Below are 25,009 nucleotides of genomic sequence, written 5' to 3'. Positions count from 1 at the left end.
GTTATACAGTAGTTTCTTTTATACTTGTATATGATCGTACTTGTATCTGACCTCCACTGAAGAGACTTCAACAGTCTCTGACGCTTACCATTCTTCTATAGAGGTTAAAGAAGTGACTATGTAAAATGAATTTACAATAATACAACAGACACAGAGGTATGAAAAGTTACTGCAAATGGAACAACACTGCAGGTTGACAATTTACAGATCAGTAGAACAGATGACTGTGACAGGCACAAGCATTGTGGGAAACGGCCAATTGTACAGTATTGTATTCTAGCTTCATACTTTGTATTGGTGGCTACACTGTGGTCTAGCTGCTTCGTAAAGCATTATGTACATGGTGCTGAAACTATTTCTTGCTTGCTGTATTTATGTATTATTGACTTAACTTCCACCTACATTGAAGCTGATTCCCTACCTCAGTTTATCACCTAGGGCACAGGTCCCCAACCTATTGTAGCTCAAAAACAATAGATGCTGTTGTCCCATATAGAGTGTCACAAGGAAATAAATTCTAATAAATGAATGACCACCACCAAAAAGTGGTGAACATGCAGCACATTTATTATTTTAGTCCAATATCATGCATCGCTTTTGCTGCTCTTTGCTGCCATCACTTGTCGGCTGCACATCCCCTATTACATAGACATATAGCAGACAAGACATGATTTTTGACAGGTCAAAGGAATTGGATCAGCCGATAAATTAGTGCACATTTGTCGGCTGATCGTTGGGGTGATGTCAACCTCCCTGGCCGATAATTGCTCTGGGTAACAAGGCCCTCATGTGTGTAGCTATATGCCCCAAAGGATTACTGTATATATGCCCCACAGGATTATATATACCCACAGGATTGTATTTCATGTTCAGATTGTCCGGTCTGGATATGATGTATATGAATTAGCAGGGGAGATAACTGTGACTTACTAACATATATGGGAGAACTAATTCATGCATTTTTGGTGTAGAAAAGTTGCAAATAATGGTGCACACCATATATGTGCTATAATTTGAAACTTTTTTTTAAAAGACGCCATGGTCTTAGCTGTCTGAATTGGCTATAATACCAAAGTGTACCTGTCGGTTATATTTTTTATAAATCCGAATTGTTTTGTTGGATTAACCCTTCAGAATGATGACAAGGTGATTTTAGCGCTCTCACTGCTGTTGCCTAGCTCCTGGAAGCCCTATCCATGGCGCACAGCTGTTTCTTGTTTAAGTAGGCGAGACCATGACTTGGCTGTTTGATTGTAAAACACAATGATGCTTACTTATCTAGCCAATCATAGCACAGCACATTCATTGCAAAGTGTTAGAGAAGGTTCATTAGACTGAACACTGGGCTGATGGTTTACACAGTACAGCACTAGATGACATGTGGGGAAGTTACAGATGCACTGGGTTTGCAAAGTGCTTTGTAGGCAGAGATAAAAGAACGGAGCTGCTACTGTTGCTGCTGAGAAGCAAAAAAGAAGGGAAAAGGGGAAGATTACACTGCAGGACTGTTGAAATATACTAGGTCCTGTTCTGGCTGTTACTAAAGACAAATTTCCCCTGACAACGGACACAGGACAGCAGATTGCTGAGAAGTGAGACATCTAGAGGCTTAGATTTTACAGCTGTTTTTCTGCGATAAGGAGTCATTTTTTGGTTCATTAAGTGATTTTCAAATATGCTAGAAATCACATTGGCTATCAAATTAATGGAAACTTTTGACAATTTAAACATATAAAGGAAATATAATATTGCATGTGACCACTTACATATATGGTTGTCATTGTAATACATGGGCAAACTGTGTGTATGACACCTGGATCTTAAGTGTGTTGTGTCCGGTTGTATATGATGCATCAAACATTTCAGACATTGTCCCTAATGCACAATCCTAAGAGCCTACATTAAAGGAGTTGTGCTGGCAGGACTGCTGGGCATATAGCTTAAAAGAGCGGTGTCTGGACTTTAGGAAGACAGTCATGTGATTTTTCTAGACCTGGCACAGAATCTCGTCTGTTATTCGCTAATAGTGACCTGATGTCATTCTTACTCAAGTAAACTGAGAGGATAAAGCATTACAGCTCAGCATATACATGCAGCATGTTTATCCAAGTAAGGCCAAATGTTTCATGAGATCTCCCTTGTAACCTACACTGTTTAGTCTAGCAGGATGGAAGTTAAGTCAATAATATGTGGTAACACAAGACTATATCTTTGTGATACCCCTTTCTGTAAACTGTATAACATCCATAGACTGTACGCGCTAGTAAGACAGCTCATATAAAATCACTGCACACATAATGCTACAGACTGCCATGACTTCTAGAGGGATGTCATATGTGCACAATATGCTCCGTTTATTTTTATTTTTTTGTAGAAATTTCTAAGGAGGCCTCAGCAACACTTTGAAACTGTCCTTGTCAGCTCTTGTCTGCTGCACTGATTCCAGACTGTGAATATGTCTTCTAGACAGTATTTCTCTGACACTGGATCTGTACCTATTTCTGCATCTGCAGCCACTTTACTATAGCTATGGCATTTGTTTACGGTATCAAGTTTCTTGTCTTTTTGCATATTCAGCTAGTCTGAAGCAGTTCTAAAGGGGATATTTTATGGGTAAGCGGCCTGTATGATACCACTGCTAAGGCTGTGCAAGGATTATTTCTGCTGCTGCACTTGGCATAGGGCACTGCAGTAATCTTTTTTATATGGCTATGGATTTCATCTAATAGAAAATCTTCATTTAGTATTTTTTTAAGCTACAAAGGAAGTGACTGTACCCATCTGATAAAGATATGTTGCACCTTTTGTAATTCAAAAAGCTTCTCTGGTGTTTCTTAGGAATTTGAAACCTTGGTGGCCACATGGGGGCAGCGGTTAGCTATCTTTGTGGAACCTATTGTGTGGAAATCCTTGCTGCATCACTGTTCTCTGGTTTCCTTCTACAACTGCAGTATGCTAAAGAAAGTTAACTATTTCTTAAACACTATGGTATAATCTAAGTATATGAATATATTCAGCCACTTACTCTAGATTCAGTGTTTTATCATTTATCTTACACAGCATCAGTTGTTACAGCTGGAATTATATCTGTCAGGAACCATGGGGGAAAAAAAGTTGTTAACTGGTATAAAACAAGGACTTATAGTCTGATTTATGATGACTGCCTGCAGCTTTCCTAGAAGCAGAACAGAAGGTAAAATCTGCAATTGGCAGACATTAAGCAAACTTGCATTTCTGAGGAATATATTTTATATTTATGCAGCATATTAAGTGCAATACTAAGTGCTTATATGCCTACATAGTTAATGCCATGGTGGGTAAAAAGTCTTGAAGAGGACCTGTTATCAATCCCCACATGTCTTTTGTAGCAAATACTTGTATTTAGATTTCAAATGTACCTGTTCTGGAGCATGTATTGTGCTGTTCCTCTGTTATTCCTCATTGAAATAATAAAATAACATGGCAACTAGGTGTTACCATTACTCTCATTAATGAACGTATCCCTACATGATCTGACATTGTCCAGCCAGTGCTGACAGTGTTGTCATGTGTATTGATAAGGGGAATAGTACCACCCACTTGTCAATGTAAGCATACACCACCAGGAGGAATGCTAGAGAAGTGGCACAATGGAAGAAAGGATGGATCAGATTTATTATTTTCTGCAGAATACAGGTATCTGCTACACTATACATGCCAGTAGAGCTGACAGGTACTCTTTAGATGCATGGGGTATCTTTGACAAAACTATCATAGCCCAGGATAGACGTTTCTCCTCTTTGCAGGAGGGTCGTGGAATTTGGGTTACACAGGGCGACGTGAGACGCATTGCAGTGGTATCATTGCTAAGGCGAGTCACTGTCATCATGACTGAATTTAACTGCTCACTTTGGCAACACAAAGCGAGCCTATGCGCTGAATGAATTTGGACAGCTCATGGTTTGTGTCATTGGCAACCTGGGTCTGAGTGATTTTGCCAAGATTACAAATTACATTGTAGTAAATATATTCATTGACATGATGTTACAATTGACTATGTTTTAGAGTCTCCTGTACTGGTGTTGCAGAGCTTGGAAAATAATGTATAGCAGGTTTACATAAAATCCAATGGGAAACATCCCACATTACAAGGAGCTGTGTCTCACAAACTGAGCTCAGCTGCATTAACAAACTTCTGCTCTGCAGTACCAATAGGAGAAGTCTGTATGTTACCATTAGCATTCCACATATAGCATAATCTGAATAGCCTCTTAAAACAACACAGATACATGAATTATAGGAAGGAAAAAGTGTGCTGGTGACAGGTGCGTACGTTATTATCCATGCAATAGAGTGCCATAGTTTGCTTACCCTGAGAGATCACTGCCTCTGGCCTGTGCTTGACCTGCAATAGCATCCATAATGGCATCCTGAGAATACATGCTGATTGGGGTATTATACTGGGCGTGAATGATAGTGGCTTTGCCTCCAGGACCCTTCACCTCAATAGGCTTGTGGGTGGAGAGGGCTGAGTCCTTCAGGACATTGGGGTTGAATCTTTCCACATACTCAGGGCTGAGAGAAGGTGAAGGGAGTTGTGAATGGTGCAGAAGAGAAGGAGAATAAAAAGGTGATTGTGATCAAGATAAGCTATTGATGAACCATCCATCTTGGATTTTAAAAGGTTAGGCCAGAGGTCATCAGGGTTAATACATGCAATAATGGTACTTAAACCACACCAAGTAAGTTTAGAATTGTATTATAGGTGGTACTTTTTAGGGTAGATTATCGAAAGACATACACTTAAAGTGTACCTGTCGTTATAACGTGACTCTCTGTACTGATCAGACTTCATGTGTTTAGTCTATTTTTTTAAACCAGTACAAGACTAAAAAGCTGCCTTCAAGAGACTGAATGTGGATTTCTGGTAAGTATAGCTTTGTTTTACAGCATGATAATAAAAAAAAAGGAATATATATTTCAAAATTGCTTTATATCACATATACTTGTGATTTAAACTTTAAAAGTTGTAACGACAGGTACACTTTAAGGCTTACAGTCTTCAAGCATTTCATAGACATCTCAGTTACATGTTATAAAGGAGATAGAAGTCTAACACCAGCACTACACCTCCCAACAGAATCTTAGAGTAGTCAGACTCAATTGACTTATGCTGTGATGGTGCTCAGCCACCCAATATAATAGTCCATACAATAATTTAATAGAAGATAGAAAAAAAGCATTCCAGTGGCATTCACCATAAAAAATATTTTTCTTTGATTAAATTCGAACAGACATCACACAGACAGGAAAATGGAGGCAGGCCACCTCCAATGTACATACAATCATTCACACCCTCCTCATAGGTAACCAGGAGGGTGTGATGTCTGTTGGAATTTGAATAAAGAAAAATATTTTTTATGGTGAGTGTCGCTGAAATGCTTTTTCCTATCTTCTGAGATTACAGGTTATAAAGGAGACCTCATTCTGTGTTCCTGTTGAAGTCTCCATTTTCATAATCATGCAGAAAAGAGCATTGGATTGACATGCCACAACAATTTATAGCTGGAATTTCTCTTTCCCAAACCTGTGAGATATTTCCCACAATGGTTTCTATGAGATAACAGCTTGATCCCAGTTCAATAAAACAATCATAGAATAGTTAAATGGGTATCTGCATCTATAAAGATAATTCCCTATCTACAGGAAAGGTGTACCAAGCTGATCAGTGGGGGTCCAATAACTGGGACCTCCATCGATCCCAAGAATGGAAGAAAACAAATGCACCATTCATTTCTATTCTATTTTGCAGGTGGGAAAACCCCTTTAAAGAGATCCATAAGGTTGCATTTGCTGCACACCGAAATGCAATTTACTGTTCTCTTTTCTTTGGAGGCCAAACAATCTATGATAGACTTTTGACTGGATGATCACTTACTGGGTCTTAAACCTGCTCCAATCATTTGCTGGAACGTAAGTTTAAAGCCCAGGATCACGCAACATACAGTCTAGCAGTCCTGAACATATTTAGATATATAGGTTAAACATGTTTAAAGAGAAAATCTGATACTTGAAAGACTATATAAGGTTATTTATGAAATGCTAAGGCTGCAGTCTGGGGGGCTCTATGACAACCCATTAAGTCTAACCTAAAGGGGTTTTACGGCTGAAGTCTTCTGCTACTCAGTGCTAACTACCTGCAATTATATGTAAGATGTGGTGGGGCAGTTATATATCCTGTTTATAGCATATGGGCACCGTCTACCACATTGTGCAGCTATTGGACATGATCAGGATATAGACCTGTCCCTCCATGTCTCAGAAGGCTTACTTCCGACATGTGGAATCGCAGAAAGTGAGTTCTATGGAGCAGAAAACTTCAGCCATCTTCTGCTCCTCAGACAACCCCTTCAAGATGCAAATCCAACTGTTCGCTGAAAAGTTTATTCCACAGTTGTTATTTTTAGTTTCTTGCTTGGGAATCATTGTTGCCTTTTGAAAACCAATGTTCAGCAACTGCAAATTGTGTTCACAAATGCTAGAACACTATTAGTAGTGCCCTAAATTGTCATTTTGTGTAGAAAGTATCCCCATACTATTTTTCCACTGAATACAATGCAGTTTCTACTCAGTGGAACATGATACTTCATGCCCTTTAACCAACTGATTATACAAAGGATAAATATTTATCCTTGCGAAGGAAACTTCTATTAACACCATTAGTACATATGTAAAGAGATCTACGCTACACCTCCCTTTCCTTCCCACAGGCATTAGACTGCCGAACACTTTAACTATTCTGGGATTTAGCTAATTATTTATGTCCAGTTTGGTTTGGTCTATGTGAATTTTACAAGTTTGGCATAGTGCCACATTAATTTACAGAAGTTGTCATTCTTTATATACCAGAATATGTCTGTTTGCAGTTTGTTAGGTTAGATGCAGGCATAAACTGAGGTTCAAAAGCACAATATATGTTTCAAGTGTCAAGAACATTAGATTAAAAGGGGCCTCCTCTGAAGAAAAAAAAACTATTAAAGAGAGAGGATTTTTTTAAACAGTCTCTTACAATGGTGTCTATATTATCATTGATTGTTGATTGATTGATCATTATTGATGTACAGACACAGCCCTTACAGAGGGGATCAGATTAGGACAACTGTCACTGTTCTGGAGTACCCCTTTAAATTCACATAAAATATTTTGAGTAAAACCTCAGAAAAACCACCTTTCAAGAAGGCCACCCATTTGTCTAGATTTTCAATGACAGCTCTCTGTGACATCATATACCATGTCCGCTAGCCATCATATTCAGAACCACTCCCCTGGAAAACAATTTTAATGCAGTTCTGGGTGCTCTTCTTAAAGAGGTTTTAACATTGTAGAAACACACCAAACAGCTAGGAAGTTATTTATGGAATCATACCATATGCTGGAAGCATGATCTGTAACCCCCAATACGGACAGATACAGAAGCAAGACCTCCTGGGTTCTGAACACCACATATACATGCCCACCAAAAGAACAAAGCACACAAAACCAAATGAAACAAAGCAACACTCTTATACTAACTTGGAAACACTGTTGGCTATGACCTGTAGAAACAAAGAAGAAATATAAATTAAATAAAAATAAACATGAAAAATAACTATATAAATTTCACTACACCCTATTCTTTGCTGTCTCCTGGATGAGCTTAGGATGGTTCCCAGTGAAGAAAGAGTTGTCTAGTTTTACATCGCTCCAAAAATAAATAAATATATATACACACATACACACACAGGATGGTCCAAAAGTAGGTGGACAGTATGTGTAATAGGTTTATAAATCGAGAGATTTATTAAACATGGTGTAAAGTGAAACTGGCTCAGTTGCATCTAGCAACCAATCAGATTCCACTTTTCATTCCTCACAAACTCTATGGAAAATGAAAGGTGGAATCTGATTGGTTGCTAGGGGCAACTGAGCCAGTTTCACTTTACACCATGTATGATAAATCTCCCCCTTCATAACCGTATGACACATACGGTCCACCTACTTTTGGACCACTATATATACTGTATATGGCCAGTCCAAGTTCGACACATGCATCTATCATTGATAAATTTAGCCATGGTTTACAAAAAATTTAAACTGAGAATTGTAGACACAAAAGAAATAAAAAAAAGAAGAGAGTTACTTGTCTTTAGACCTCTTGCTCATAAATGCATTATGGATTACGTTGTTGGGTCCATATTACAATACTCATGACTTGCTATAAGTATCCTTCTTTATGAACCAGCATGACGAGAAGTAGTGGCTCTCACTCTGATGGGCCTGGCCCATCCATGTATTTCATGGAGTTGCCTTAAAGGTAGCCAATCAGCACGATCATGCTGATAAAGCTCCATCTGCACCAATCACATCTCCTACACAGTATCCCTGCCATATGTGCTGTGTCTTAATTGGTAACCGTATATCCTGGAAAAACTGCTTTCAATGTGGCCTGCAGGGGCGATTGACAAGAAAGAGGACTGTTAGAAGCCTCCTTGCCTGTCGATCACCCTCGAAGAGCATGCCGACATGCAAAGAACTGTAGACATTCAATGTTCCAATTATAAAATAGTGAACTTAGGTAAAAGCAATCATCTGTCTAGGTGGTATATTGACAGGTCTGTGTTAGCAAAGACTTTAGAAGAAAAGGACTTAGGGGTAGTGGTTTCTGACACCTCACAATTACCAGTCACCAGTGCAGCCAGGTGCTCCGCTCATCAAGCCACTGGCCTTTAAGCGCTGCTCCGCTCCCTGACGTGCCACCAGGATGGTGGGAAAAAAGCTGTATTCAATCCTGGAAAACTGGGAGAAGTTGCTCAGGATTGGATCCAGCTTTCCCCAGCAGGGATTGGAGCAGTGCTAAAAGGTCGGCAGCTTGATGAGCGAGGCCCAGATAAAAAGAAGCGTATCGCTTCATTTAGATCAGCGATTATTTCCTCACTAACTGGGCTGTATAGCTAGAGGTATAACCAGTAGGGAGAGCGAGTTTGTCACCCAAACTGTAGAGCTCTAGTGAGATCACCTTTGGAATACCGTGTCCAGTTATGGAGACCTCACCTACAATAATATATTGATAAGATAAAACAGGTCCAAAGATGGCTACAAAATGGTATATAGTCTGAAGCATAAAACCTATCAGGAAAGGTTATCCAGCTCTACAAAAACATAGCCACTTTTCCACCACTCAATGGAACTGAGTTTCAAACCCCACCCAATCTGGAAACAAGAGTGGTGCAAAAGTGGCCATGTTTTTGTAGCACTGGATAACCCCTTAAAAGAGGTTGTCCTGGCAAAATTAACTTGTCCTCTATCCACAGGATAGGGGAAAAGTGAGAGATTGCGGGGGGTCCGAACCCTCCGCCAGTCTCCCTATCAGGCCCATGACTGCTTTGATAAGAATACAGCCATGGGTAAGGGCCCTATTCCACCAACAGATCTGACGACAGATTATCTGTCAAAGATTTGAAGCCAAACCCAGGAGTGGATTTGAAAAGAGAAGAAATCTCAGTCTTTCCTTTATGACCTGATCTCTGTTTATAGTCTGTTCCTGGGTTTGGCTTCAAATCTTTGGCAGATAATCTGTCGTCAGATCTGTTGGTGGAATAGGGCCTTTAGGCATGAGGATAGGGGAAAAGTTAATTTTGCCTGGACAACCTCTTTAAGGATCTAAATCTTTATAGTCTGCAGGAAAGAAGGGAAAGGGTGACATGATCAAAACTTTCAAAGGAAAAGTATCAGCAGGTTAGAAGTATCTAACCTGCTGACATGTCCCTATAGCTCATGGGACGCTTAAGTTTTAATTCTCTGTGCTGTTTTTATGATATCAGCTGTTTAATTGCCTATGCTAATAAGGCATTTTGGTGCACTGGGGAGCAGGTCTCCTGGTTTGACATCATCTGTTTCCATTCTGTTTCTACTTCTGAGACCGACCCGTCTCAGCAGTGGCAGCCTGCTCAGCCAATCAGAAAATGCAGTGTGACAGGCATGGACCAGTAGGCATCACACAGGGGTCTGCATGGGACTCAGGCAGGTGGGTATGCTTTTTTGAAAATTTCTTTGTAGTGGTCCCAGCAAAATATATTTAAAAAGTGTATTCCCAAATAACCTCTTTAATAATGCAACTATCCTAAAAACGCTACCTCCTTAATGGCGTTTTTATATTGTGCTGCATATCTATGTTAAAAGTTCCTTTAGGACCACTATCTGCTCTTTTCCTGCAGCCACCAATCTCAGCTGAGGTTTCATTTTACCAGAGCTCATTAAGCCATGAAACCTAAGCTGTGATTGGTCCCTATGGGAAAAAACTGAAAATGTGGGTTTCAGGCAGCTTGATAAATCTGGGCCAATGTTTCTGGCATTGGCCAATATCAGGATATAACAGTGGAACACTTGCAACCAATAAGATTTTAGATTTTATTTTTAAACATGCCTTTCACAAATAAAATACCCAATCTGATTGGCTTCTATGGGCAACAGTTTTTACTGTAAACATCAGAAATTCCTACTACTCCTTTTTCCATGAAATGTCGGATAAGTCAATGGTCAATGCAGTTATCAGTTTTCCTTCCATTTCGGGTTTCTTCTTCTATATACTATACAGGGATAAAATATAGTAATACCAGGTGATGGAATTCCTGTCATGGGACACAGGGTTTATCATAACCTACAACGTGGTTCGAGGATATGGCTCTCAAAAATACTTCTCACTCTCAGCCAGCAGCCATGGAACCTCTGTAAGTCTTACAGGATAAAAGAGTAATCCTCACATTTTCTGTCTGTTACTCATAGCAGCATTATAGTAATACAGTTGTTTTACAATTCTATTTGTGGATAGTTATGAACAGCATGTAAGCTGTGGTTAAGGTCAAGGGTCTTTCTGTCAAATGCTACCATACAGAGTGATCACTTTAATGCAAGACCCCAGTCCATGCTATAGAGGGGCATTCATGTTGTGCATGTACATTCAGAGACGCACTAAAGCACTTTGATCTTCCAAATAGAAAGAAAATGTAATAGCTGCATTCCATAGGCCTGCATTGAGTTGAATTAATGCTTCGAAAATATAGTAGCCACTAAATGCAGCAAATGACTACAATCTTATATTCCCTTACACCAGATTTGCTAAATCGCCTCAACCATGTTTCTAGATCAGGGCTTCTCAAACTTTTTGTTCTCGGTCCTCACCAAGCGACCTTTGTTGATGCTGGGGCTTCACCAACAAACACACACTACTAAGCATCATCAGATACCACCATGTAGTACACATAATATCCAAGAGCCGTGCCAAATCAGCACCATAGTGCGGAAATAAATACTGTTTCACCTGTATAACCCAACACCACACTGCATACATACATAGTGCTCCATCTGTATAACGCATCACCACACTGCACGCATACATACATAGTGCTCCATCTGTATAACGCTACACCACACTGCACAACTACACACTGCTCAACCTGCATAACCCAACACCACACTGCACCAAGCACACTTCTCTACCTGTATAAGCCAACACATTGCACCAATAAATAATGATCCACCTGTAAAACACTAGTTCATGCTGTACCAATACTGCTCCACCTGTATAACCCAACACCATACTGCACAAATAAATATTGCTCCACCAGTATAACACAACACCATGCTGCTCCATTAAATACTGGTCCACCTGTATAGCTGAAAATCACAAAGCACTAATATATACTGCTCTACCGGTAAACCAGTACCACACTGTAGCACTCCTGTCTATATAACCCATCCCTCTGCTCACCTGCCAGTTTTTTACACACACAAGCAGAAACCAACAAGCAGACAGACACACACAGACAGGCAGACAGACAGACACACACACACCCAGACAGGCAGCCACACACAGGCACACACACACACACACACACAGGCTCGGACTGGCTCTCAGGGGAGCAGGGGAATCCCCCGGTGGGCCCTACCCATTGGTGGGCCCCTGAGCAGGAGGTCTGCATCCCTGTTTAGCAGCTTCAGGATGACATATAATCCCCCAGTTAGTTTTATGGGACTTCACCTTTTAAGAAACTTAAGTGGACGGCTGTGCTGTTTGCTTAGAGCAGGGGTGTGAAACCTTCAACCCTCCAGCAGTTTCAAAACTACAACTCCCATCATGCCTGTACAGCTTTTATACACTAAAACAGGGATGGGGAACCTTCGGCCTTCGAGCTGTTGCAAAGCTAAACTCGGATGAAAAAAACGGATTGCAAAAACGCAGTGTGAACCCAGCCTTACTAACAGTGAGCGAGTGAGCGAGCATTGCCAGTCACATACACAGAACTGTGCAAAGTCGCTATAGTAATGTGGAAGGTTTGGCGATGGGTATATCTGATGTATGTAGGGTGGGCCCCTTGAATAAAATATTCCTTGGTGGGCCCAAGGTACCACAGTCTGACACTGCACACACACGCACACACACAGACAGGCAGCCACACACACACACACACACACACATAGACAGATATAAATATATAAATATAATATATAATAATAAAATAAATCTATATAAAATATAAATATAAGTGCAGATGAGGGGTGAGGTCCCTGTTATAGAGGTTACATTGGAATCTAGGAGTGTTCAATGACGATTCTGCAGCAAAAAATGGGCGTACAATTTACTGTGCACTTGGTAAGTCACATTTGACTTTCGAAAAAGGGGCACAATGTATGTGCACATCTGTAAAATATAGTCCTGACCTATGTGCACAGCATGTAACTGCACCAGATATTGTATGTACAGAGGGTACAGGACATAATGTAGGGTTGGCTTTTCTGCAGGATTACTGTGCTAGCATTCTATAGGTAGACATCACTGGGCAGCCAATATTTTTCATAGTAATACTATATCATGCTATGTTTGTCATTTAGCCATCTAGTTGAATGTTTGGTTATAGCATTCCTATAGGAAACTATGCTAAGCTGTAGAAAGAGTGAATAAGGAAAGGAATGCAGTGTGTGAGGAAAGACACTGAGCCATAGTGATAAGTTCCTTTCCACCAGTTATTTGGTCTGCTAAAAAGGAGAGAAAAAGGATGTGACTTATTCTTTTATTTCTAAGATTACAATACTGGTGAATGTGCTTGACTGTGTTCAAGATGTACATTTATGTGAAACATGATGAGTTTTCTTAAAGAAAAACTTGACAACACTATCTTTACTGACACTTTAAAAAGAAACTTTTGATATGTTTCACAGACATGTCAAAAGTTTTGATTATTTGGGATGATTGTGTACAGACCCACACTGATGTCTTCCAGCTCACTATGATCTCTGTCTGAATGCAGGAGATTCCTTAGACATACAATTACCTCACCCTCTTGTAGTGAGATGGAAAAACCACAGAGCCGATGAATGAAGTGCTCAGCTGCACGCTTCTCCCTGACCTACAGTAGGGGCCTGAACACACCAACCATTCAAACCCTTTGACTTGTTTGTGTGCTATACCAAAAAGATCAACAGCACCTTGTAGTCAGGTCCGGGTGGGCCAGTAGAGGAGTGGATGCATGCTGGAATATTGGCAATCCCTAATGCCATCTTGTGGTACATAAAGATGAAGGAACCCAACAGTTTCCAATAGTAAATGTAGTCGTCAAGCTTTTAATACTTTTATAGCCATAAAAGCTTGACGACTACATTTACTATTGAATGCTGATGGGCTTCTTCACCTTTACATTCAAAAGTTTCTTTTTAAAGTGGTGGACAGTTTAAAGAAAAACTTTAGGGTACAATGACATTTTTCAGTTTTCACACTTCGAGATTCTCATACTGATTACCATTAAAGATTATGGCACTCCACTGTGAGAATGGAAAGCCATAGCGCTGAGTGGGGGATCTGCTGTCTCCAGCTCCTCCACTCAGCCAATCACTGCGCTGTCCCTCCGCAGCCAATGATTGGCGAAGTAGGCCACCACTGAGTGGAGGACCTGGAGATGAAGCTGGAGGGCACCAGAGGAACGCGGACAAGTAGGAATGTTTTTTTTTATTGTTTTTACTCTGACAGCAGCAAGACATCTAAACTTATGCTCCGCTATGGCAAAATATTCTCTCAGTGTAATAAAAAAGTCCACGGTTAGAATAGAGTGCCATAGACTTTAATAGTAGTCAGTATCTCAGCAGATTTCACTGCGAAACTCACATTGTGAAATCTGCTGCAATACAGTATGTGTCGTCTGGGAAAAAGCATTACCTTTTCGTGTTGCCTAACGTTCAACTTCCAGCATTGTCTCATTTTAGAGGTCTACCATCTGAGAAAAAAGCTGATAAAACCATATCAGAATGTAGTGGCCAATGGCTGCACAATGTTGCAGATGTTGCATTATACATAGTGCATCCATTGACTGATGTGAGTCCTACTTTGTGCACAGTATACAAGTCAGTATTGAATCAGTATAGAAGAACCGGTGGAGGATTAAAGGGAAACTACCAGCAGGATAGACGTATCTAACCTGCTGTTATGTGTCTACTGTGCACAGGGCGCTGAGGATGAAGGTACGTTTCCTGCCCTCATCCTTGGACTGTCGCAGTGCTATTAGGAGTTTAGTATTTATGCTAATTAGGTGTTTTGGTGCACTGGGGGTAGGATGACCACTCCTATTGCACCAATATACCTATTTAGCCTAGCACTCAGCACACATGTAACCCTTTCTAGTCTTGTCTCATTGCTTTCTTTATCTATGCTGGGGTCTTTATTTTCTTCTTCTTATCTTAAATAATAATGCCATGCTCCACTGCTTTTCACTTTACCTAGTGTCTCTTACACAGAGAACTATTCTGCCATTTCTCCTGGGCTGTAAAATATCAGCTGGCTATATTATCTACTGGGATATATTAGGAACACGCTGGAGCCTGTAAGCAGATAGTCATATAGCCATTTTTGGTATGTGTTCAACAGCTGAGCATCTCCTTACAGTCAAACACAGTGTAACAGTATCATTTGGTAAAAAAGGACCCTGTGTCTGTTTTAATCCCCTGAACCTCATCCATGCTTGTCATCTGACATTTTTAAGGTAGAACAGGAGATAAACGTCTAGGGAAAAATCCAATTTGTGATCCGGTGGAAAAAGTAATCTATTTATAAAGTGGAAGTGCATTCATTCATAAGTGACTGTATACAAGTGCACATAGTCCAGACATGTTTTATTATAATGGCTTGGCAGCAGTAATGCCCATTTGCAGGAAATAGCCAAGTTAGCTAGCGTAGGAATCTATTACTAGGAATATAGTAAATGTTGTAATAGACCTGGTACAATAATGTCAGTTATACAGAAATGCTGCAAATATCTTTAAATGAGAGGGGTCTGTCAATTTACAGTAGGGGCAGCAATGATACTACAGTACTAAAAATTGTCTTTATTGTAAATAATAAGATATCAATGTATAAATGTTATATGGTAAATATGTATGAGGTAATCTTTACACATTGTAATTTTCCTCCCGTATTTTTTTGACAGACATCATTTTGATGCTAAAATACGGTCATATTTTAATTATTATGGTCATATTTTGGCTTTAATTTGACAGCCATCCAAAAATGCGCTCCAAAAATGATGTTGTGTGAACACAGTGTATGACACCAGCCATTCTGTCATCCGGCCGTGTCACAGAACGGCTGGTGTCAGTGAAGTTCGTACCAGCCGGATAAACTTCATTTGTGCTGAAATGGGATGCGGGCACATCCGTGTGCGCCAGCATCCCAATCCACCATAGCCAACAATGGAGCGTGCGGCCGGAGTCAGATTGTGTAAACAGGCAGTGGTGTGCGGCTGCTATTCAATGAATAGCGGCCGCACAAAACTGACATGTCAGTTTTTCCTGTGGCTGCTAGGGATCCTGCTATGTGTATACACTCTGGCCGTGATTCCTTCTGACTGCAGTGCTTTTGTATTAATCATGGCTGTTGTAGCAAATCGGCAACAACGGCCATGATTAATACAAAAGTTACATTGTGTGAACATAGCTTAAAACTGGATTATATTTTGCCTAATAACTGTTCAATCAGACATAGCAATCTTATCATGATACAATAGAAAGGTTGAGTTGAACAAAAAACAATAGGCAGAGGCAGAAACTAATCAGATAACTGGCCAATCATTTAATACATTAATGGTTCAGATCTACTAGGATAAGAGACACCTATACTACCTGTACTAATAGGGCATGTGGTCATTGGATGTCATTGCTGATTTTGATTAAAGGAAAAGTACGGCCATGTGAAAGAATTTACAGCCAACAGGGTCAGAGAGAACATAACAAAACTGTTACTTACCTCTCCCTGTGCCTGTGCAGTGCTGGGTCACAGGCACCAGGACCCCCACTGGAAGGCATTTTCTCCCGAGTTGTGATGATGATGTCAGCCAATCACTGACTGCAGTGGTGTCCCGCCTCAACCACTAAATGGCTGAGAGAATAGTCCATCAACCGGGTTGTGACGTTGTTGCCAAAGAAGATCCCATAGCCCAGCGGGGGTCCCGGATTGCCAAGAGGCATCGGGAGAGATGAGTAGGAATTGATTATTATTTTGCCCCTGCTGACTGAAAAACTGTTAAAATGGAATACTGACATATAGACCCCGTTTATTTTATTAGTTGAAACATAGTCAGCTAGTATTTACCTTTAGGTAATTTCTCAAATTTATATGTGTATTAACTTGAATGCAAAAGCATAGCAGACTACACTCTAAAAAGAATCTAAACATAGCCATTAGTTTACTACGCTCAGGCAATTAAAGCCAATGGGACCCATGCCTCTTCATACACCTATATGTTGGCATCCCATTTTGACAATTTGTGCCATGGATACTGTCGTACAATCTTGATGTGAACCTGGCCTAAGTTGAATTTGACTTACTAGTAAACATATAAATGTCCATGTATCTTTCCTTGAAGATAATGGTTTGTAACTATAAAAAGTATAATTATAATCTTATTAGTAAAACTACTGTATCTACTATTTTTATTCATTGTGATAATACCCTAATTATGAATAATTTTATTGATAAGAGCTGTAACATTTTATTACTGACCAATGAAGAGCCTCTTGCATGCTAAGAGCTTTTAAGTGAGAGTATACTGGTATATTGTTTTCATAAACAATATAGTCCATTAGATTAGCCCACAGATGAGTAGAGAGAGGTAAGCTAAAGCACATACTGCAGTGTGGATATTGTACGGAGGTACTCAGTCATAATGAATACAGAATGCAGGCAACCCAAATCACAATTCCAAACGGTAAGAGGATGATGGCACTCACCACGAATATAGATGGCCAGGCCAGGAAGAAGAAGTGAAGTTTACTATATTTGTGGTGAGTGCTGTCATCTTCTTAACATTTACTTTTGGAATGAATGTGAAAATACAGAAAGCACAGATTCATGCCCTGTTTTCCGGGGTGGAAAACTGGTAAACTACTTAGGCTTCCTCCACTGTATGGCCTACGAAGACTGAAACAACAGAAACAAACTAGAACCACCCAGTTTCTAGTGAAGTCATTATGTGGACAGTATACGGCAGTATTATCTTATATTGTTATATTGCAGTGTTGGAGAAAAATTCTAAAAATTACACATCTATCGGCTGATCTAGAAAGATTTCTATATACTTAAAATGATTCTGTTAGCTGTGAAAGATATTAGTATTTGGCCAGTTGCTGTTTGTTATTCATTGCCATTGCAAGCTACTATGGTATTACACACTGCAGAATTGAATAAAGCTTTGTTTTCATGATAATAACATATCACCATAACTCAAATATATAGGAAGATGAAAACCAAAATGCTCATGCCATGCTATTGATCCAGCATATATGTACAAAAACCAACAGCTGTCAAAATGACTGTAAATAAATGTGAACAAATATCAATGTCTAAGCCCAAATTCATCAACGTTACACATAGCACAGAGACTTTAAGATCAAATTGTAAAAATGCAGATGTGACTGTTGTTCACTTCAATATCTTTCCTGCTCACAAGTTAAGAAGTTTATAGTACGGAGAGTACGATATGTTGGCAAAACGTTGCTGAAGCTGCCTCAATGGCAGGCCATGACGCAGAAACTATACTGTGGTTTGCAAAGAAAGATGATCACAAGAAAATTTATTTCACATAAAGGCTTATACTGTATCTCTTCCTACACTCCATTTTAATATAGTGAAGAAGGATATTGGAGATAACTTTAGTCACACCTGGTTTATAAAGCATCGAGAGAGACTGAGCTACAATTTTTGCAAATTTAGAAAATATTTTCTATTTCAAACTTAACAGCAATTAAAGGGAATGTATTACATAAATTGTTTTTAATAATTAAAAGCACTTATAAATATTTTTATTTAAATAGTTACATTTTTTATATAATATATAGTCACACATATGTGATATATATATATATATATATATATATATACAGTTTTTGAAATTTTGTTTGATTATGGGAGTGTTCTAGGCATGCCCTTTGACCTATGCAGAGGTAATTAGACATGCTGGAGAGTAGCAGAGCTTTGACTACCAGATATTAATAGTGTGACCTCTTTCAATGTATTCCTAAATTTGATGATAAGGAGGAGTCTTCTGAAAAGTGATCACTACAGAACGGAATGTTCCAACATATTACTGTATATATGTTTAACATAAAAGCTGGACAGTAGGTCATTTTTTGATAACATTCCCTTTAAATGTCTACACTTTTATGAAACTTGGTTGTTCAGAGGCTCAGATGTTGATGAATTGTGTCATACATAAATAGTACATATATCACAAAGTTACAAACTTAACATATTACGTACCCTCTAAGAAGAAAACCTTCTGAAGCCCTTCCTTTGAGACTCAAATTATGCATCTCAGTCATTTCATTAAGAGTGTCTGCTGAATAAAGCCCAATAGGACTGTTATATAGTCTTTTCTTAGCAGGGCTAGACTGGGTGTTGGTATTGTTCTCATCATTGACTAAACAATCAGGCTTTAGACCTATACTATGCCTGACGGGGGATGTTTCAGAAGCAATAGAATGAGACGACATAGATGATCTAAGTGATGATGTCTTTACATAAGAGTTGCTATGTGAATGCTGCATCTCTTGCTTGTTGAGGTAGCCTGACACTGTCCCATTGGTGGTCACGCCACCACTCAGTGGCATAGCAGTTGTGTTAGAGAGAGCACTGAGGACTGTTCTGCCATTAATTTCCAAAGCGTGGTCCTGTAGCATACATGCAGGCCAAGAGAGAAGAACACAGTAATCAGAGTAAACATGCAGGACATACAAGAGACAAAACTACTATAACATAGTACATACAGATGCACCAACATTCACTGCAATCTATACATAACCCAGTTTCAATATTTGAGTTTTGGCAAGCAAGAAATACATTTTTATTGCATCATACAAAGTTTTTCTTGTTAATGTAGCATTTCCTTGTGTTAATTCTTAGTTAGAGTCTGATTATGGAACACATTTTTAATGTACAGTATTGATATACATCATAGTTGTTCTATGCAAAGGGCTAGATCACCATTTCAGTGAAAGCTCACCTTCAGACTTCATTTTGGCCATATTCTCTCCTAAAATCTATTATTGTCAGTTTTGATATGCCGATCAATAACTATAATGAATGTCTGTCAGTTGTTTTTTTTTTTTTATAATTTGTCAAAGAACTGTCAATTGAAACCTGACAAAAACAGTGAACAGAGCCATAATGTGTCCTATGAGGCAATGTTCACACATTGTTCACTAAACTGCAGTACCAAAGTCGCAGGGTTGTAGAAATTAGTTACAAATTCCATATTATTATTATTAAATTGAAAAAAAAAGTATGTTTTGTAAAAAAAAAAAAAAAAATTCAGGTTTTACAGTGTTTGAGTATAGCCTCACTGTTTCTCCTGGCTGCATTTCTTGTCAAAAGTTTAAATGTGGTTGGAGAAATAGCCAGAAGATTGGACAGAACTGTTGCTGAGGCAGCACTGGCAACCTGTCCAATAAAGCTCTCTTGGCATTATACAGTCACCTCAACAACAGTCCCTCCTTATTGCTGTTTCTTCAACAGTCACATTTAACATTCAGACAAGACATCGCAAGAAGCAACTCTAAATGTAAACCACTAGTACATCACTTTGTGTTTTTCCCATGACGCTAATGTGGAAATGCTGGTGCCACAGTTCTCTTTTTGAACTGCGCACACCGCCGGTCTATTCCCAAGCACCGGCCTGGTATCAAGCACTGGAGGCGGGCCTGCTCTATTCACACTCCCATTTTAAGTTAATGAGATCCATTAGATATCTTTAAGCTATGTTCTTTTTACACCTGTTTTCTTGGACAGCCATAATTTTAATGGCAAAAGACGGCCATAAAGAAAATTAAAAACATCCTATGCTTACCTGTCCACGCTCCCCTAGTGTCCTGCTGGAGGTGTCTCTAGTGTCCTCCGCTGACTGCAGATACTTCACTTCTGAGACAGAATAGACTTAGTTGTGACAGTCTGCTCAGCCAATCACAGACAAGACAGCACTGCGACCAGTGATTGGGCTGTCACTCCCAAGACAAATCTGTCTTGGAAGTGAAGCATCTGCAGTCAGCGGGAGACTGGAAACACCTCCAGCAGGACACAGGGGGAGCGTGGACAGGTAAATATGGGATGTTTATTATAGCAGACACGGGATACACAGAATGGCTCATCAGTGATGGACCAATCAGCTGTTCTGCGCCTGCACTACATAGTGAACAGAGTTTGTTTCTTTTCATTATGTAGCAGTGGTGATGTATACCTGAAGCTCAGGTCTGGTTCAGATGAATAGGAGCCGAGTTGTAGTTACAGGACTCCATTACTACACAATAAACAGCAGGAAACTCCATTCAGCAGGCACCAAACAGCTGATCGCAATGGGTGCCAGGCACCCCGATGATCAATGACTGATGATCTGTACTGTGGGTAGTTCATCAGACCTTTTTGCCCTGAAAACCCCAGTAATGAATATTATTGTGCAAGGAAACACAATGATAGCAATGCCCATACGTATGTGTTGCTTTACTGTGTGTGAATATGACACACACTGAAAACACGGCTCTGTTTTAAAAGGTAAAATATACCATGTAGAATTCTGTATCAAATAAAGTGGTAAGGAGTCACTAAATCAATTAACGTGGTGTCCACAAGAGTACATAGTACATTTCTGATCAGCGGCTGGGAACTCCATCGTTAAAAGGAAATGTTGGTTATGTTATCTTTACAATTTGTAGGGAAAATTCCATTTATGAACATCTACCTCACCACACCTACTCTTCATATACCCTAGGTTGCAATAGAATGCTTGTAAATTTAGAGGGCACAATTCAATGAATATAAATCAAGCTGAAAAACTCCATACACACTACAGAGTAAGGCTATGTGCACACTGCGTATAAGACCAGCTGTTCCGTGACCCGGGCGGGTCACGGAACGGCCGGTCTCTGCCAAGATCATCCCGGCCGGTACTGCAGTACCGGCTGGATGATCTTTCCGGCCGCAGCGTTCTGTTGCTGTTATATGGCGGCCATCCACTCAATTTCAACATTGTGTGAACTGAGCCTTTCTGTGTTTTCAATTCAGTCCTGGTTTTTGTTGCAAAATACTGACCAAATACTGACTGAAATATACGGTGTGTGTGAACCCAGCCTAAATCTGCATGGATCTACAGCATTCCATATCTGCCGAAGAGTTTGTCCTGAAAATTCCACGTATTTCACATATCACACTGCACTGTATTCTCTGTGGATAAGGAATAGTTCTAACAGAAGCACTATACTCTCTATATATTATTCTCTACATAGATTGGTCATTGAAGTAATACCCTAATAAGGGCATAGTTCTGGGCCATTGTAGTCAATGGGCTCCTAGACAATACTAGGAATACACATACTATAAAACAGCCATGGGGCCCTGTTGCAGATTTTGCATTGGCTCCCAAAGGATTCAAGTTAAATCCCTGTTTCCAAACTATGTATGTTTTGCAGTTTAATGTATATTTTATGTGCTGTGGAAATCATCAACAAGCGGGCTACTCGTTGCTTGCAGAACGTAGGATATCTTTTGCAAAATCCCCAGATAGATACATTTATGAGATAATAAGTCATACACAATGATAATAAGTCATACGTTACATAACAATGTGCAAAATGGTGCAATACATACCTTCTGATGAGGGATAACTGGCAATGGAGAGTCTATGCGTGGTGTTGCTATTGGAACTGGACCTGGGCGTTTTGACCTGTAAAGACAAAATTCAGATTTAATAATACAAGATACGGACAAAAGCTGAACACAAAATCATCTATTAGCTATAATTCCAAATACAGCTTCAGATTCAGGCATAATACCGTTTTACGGCTGTATTTTTGGATAGCCATAACTTTTAGGCAAAAATATGGCAGTATTTTGAAAATTACTGCGGTATTTATCAAAATAGGGCCATATTTTGGCCTCAAAAATATGGCTGCAAAAGTTGTGTCTATATAGCCTCAATGCATTCTGGGCCCCAGTCTCCAAACTGTGCATACTTTTCCACTTTTTCCCATATGAATTAAAGGGAACCTGTCACCCCCGATGCCGGGGTGACAGGCTCCTGACCCCCCGCTAGGGCACCTTATATGTACCTGATCCCGCCGGGTCCCGCTTCTTGATTCGGTCGGGTGACGGAGATATCAGTGCCCGAAGCCCGTCGTGCGCGCTCCTGAGATGAGTCCAACGCTCATAGAGAATGACGGAGCGTCGGACTCACCAGTCATTCTCTATGAGAATTGGACTCATCTCAGGAGCGCATGCCGGGCTTCGGGCGCTGATATCTCCGTTACCCGACCGAATCAAGAAGCGGGACCCGGCGGGATCAGGTACGTATAAGGTGCTCTAGCGGAGGGATTATTGTTGATGACTTTGGCAGTTATGTGGAGGTATTATTGCTGATGACTGTGGCAGTAATATGGCAGGATTATTACTGATGACTGTGGCAGTTATGTAGTGGTATTATTACTGATGACTGTGGCAGTTATGTGGAGGTATTATTGCTGATGACTGTGGCAGTTATGTGGAGGGATTATTACTGATGACTGTGGCAGTTATGTGGAGGTATTATTGCTGATGACTGTTGCAGTTATATGGAGGGATTATTACTGATGACTGTGGCAGTTATGTGGAGGTATTATTACTGATGACTTTTGCCGTTATGTAGTGGGATTATTGCTGATGACTGTGGCAGTTATGTGGAGGGATTATTACTGATGACTGTGGCAGTAATATGGCAGGATTATTACTGATGACTGTGGCAGTTATATGGAGGGATTATTACTGATGACTGTGGCAGTTATGTGGAGGGATTATTACTGATGACTGTGGCAGTTATGTGGAGGGATTATTACTGATGACTGTGGCAGTAATATGGCAGGATTATTACTGATGACTGTGGCAGATATGTGGAGGGATTATTACTGATGACTGTGGCAGTTATGTGGAGGGATTATTACTGATGACTGTGGCAGTTATGTGGAGGGATTATTACTGATGACTGTGGCAGTAATATGGCAGGATTATTACTGATGACTGTGGCAGATATGTGGAGGGATTATTGCTGATGACTGTGGCAGATATGTGGAGGGATTATTGCTGATGACTGTGGCAGATATGTGGAGGAATTATTACTGATGACTGTGGCAGTTATGTGGAGGGATTATTACTGATGACTTTTGCTGTTATGTAGTGGGATTATTGCTGATGACTGTGGCAGTTATGTGGAGGCATTATTATTGATGATGACTGTGGCAGTTATATGGTGGGATTATTACTGATGACTGTGGCAGATATGTGGAGGGATTATTACTGATGACTGTGGCAGTAATATGGCAGGATTATTACTGATGACTGTGGCAGATATGTGGAGGGATTATTGCTGATGACTGTGGCAGATATGTGGAGGGATTATTGCTGATGACTGTGGCAGATATGTGGAGGAATTATTACTGATGACTGTGGCAGTTATGTGGAGGGATTATTACTGATGACTTTTGCTGTTATGTAGTGGGATTATTGCTGATGACTGTGGCAGTTATGTGGAGGCATTATTATTGATGATGACTGTGGCAGTTATATGGTGGGATTATTACTGATGACTGTGGCAGATATGTGGAGGGATTATTACTGATGACTGTGGCAGATATGTGGAGGGATTATTACTGATGACTGTGGCAGATATGTGGAGGGATTATTACTGATGACTGTGGCAGTTATGTGGAGGGATTATTACTGATGACTGTGGCAGTTTTGTGGAGGGATTATTGCTGATGACTGTGGCAGTTTTGTGGAGGGATTATTGCTAATGACTGTGGCAGATATGTGGAGGGATTATTGCTGATGACTGTGGCAGTTATGTGGAGGCATTATTATTGATGATGACTGTGGCAGTTATGTGGAGGGATTATTACTGATGACTTTTGCCGTTATGTAGTGGGATTATTGCTGATGACTGTGGCAGTTATGTGGAGGGATTATTGCTGATGATTGTGGCAGTTATGTGGAGGCATTATTATTGATGATGACTGTGGCAGTTATATGGCGAGATTATTACTGATGACTGTGGCAGATATGTGGAGGGATTATTGCTGATGACTGTGGCAGATATGTGGAGGGATTATTACTGATGACTGTGGCAGTAATATGGCAGGATTATTACTGATGACTGGCAGTTATGTGGAGGGATTATTACTGATGACTGTGGCAGATATGTGGAGGGATTATTGCTGATGACTGTGGCAGATATGTGGAGGGATTATTATTGATGACTGTGGCAGTTATGTGGAGGGATTATTACTGATGACTGTGGCAGTTATGTGGAGGCATTATTATTGATGATGACTGTGGCAGTTATATGGCGGGATTATTACTGATGACTGTGGCAGATATGTGGAGGGATTATTACTGATGACTGTGGCAGATATGTGGAGGGATTATTACTGATGACTGTGG

General features: G+C 40.0%; 1 protein-coding gene across 11 annotated transcripts in view; it reads right to left on the bottom strand.

Annotated features, from left to right (window-relative positions):
- Window positions 1-25,009, bottom strand: part of LDB3 (LIM domain binding 3) — a 136,494-nt gene that overhangs the window by 65,084 nt on the left and 46,401 nt on the right. For all 11 annotated transcript variants that reach the window (XM_069980645.1, XM_069980648.1, XM_069980650.1 and 8 more), the window contains exons 4-6: window positions 22,190-22,265; window positions 7,552-7,574; window positions 4,351-4,554 (exon numbers count right to left, since the gene is read on the bottom strand). In XM_069980645.1, coding sequence (XP_069836746.1) covers window positions 4,351-4,554; window positions 7,552-7,574; window positions 22,190-22,265 — 303 coding nt within the window. The remainder of the gene's footprint in view (window positions 1-4,350; window positions 4,555-7,551; window positions 7,575-22,189; window positions 22,266-25,009) is intronic.

The sequence above is a fragment of the Dendropsophus ebraccatus genome, chromosome 8 (assembly GCF_027789765.1).
Source record: "Dendropsophus ebraccatus isolate aDenEbr1 chromosome 8, aDenEbr1.pat, whole genome shotgun sequence".
Lineage (NCBI taxonomy): Eukaryota > Metazoa > Chordata > Amphibia > Anura > Hylidae > Dendropsophus > Dendropsophus ebraccatus.
Note: the sequence above shows the minus strand (reverse complement) of the source record. Positions and strands in the feature narration are given on the sequence as shown.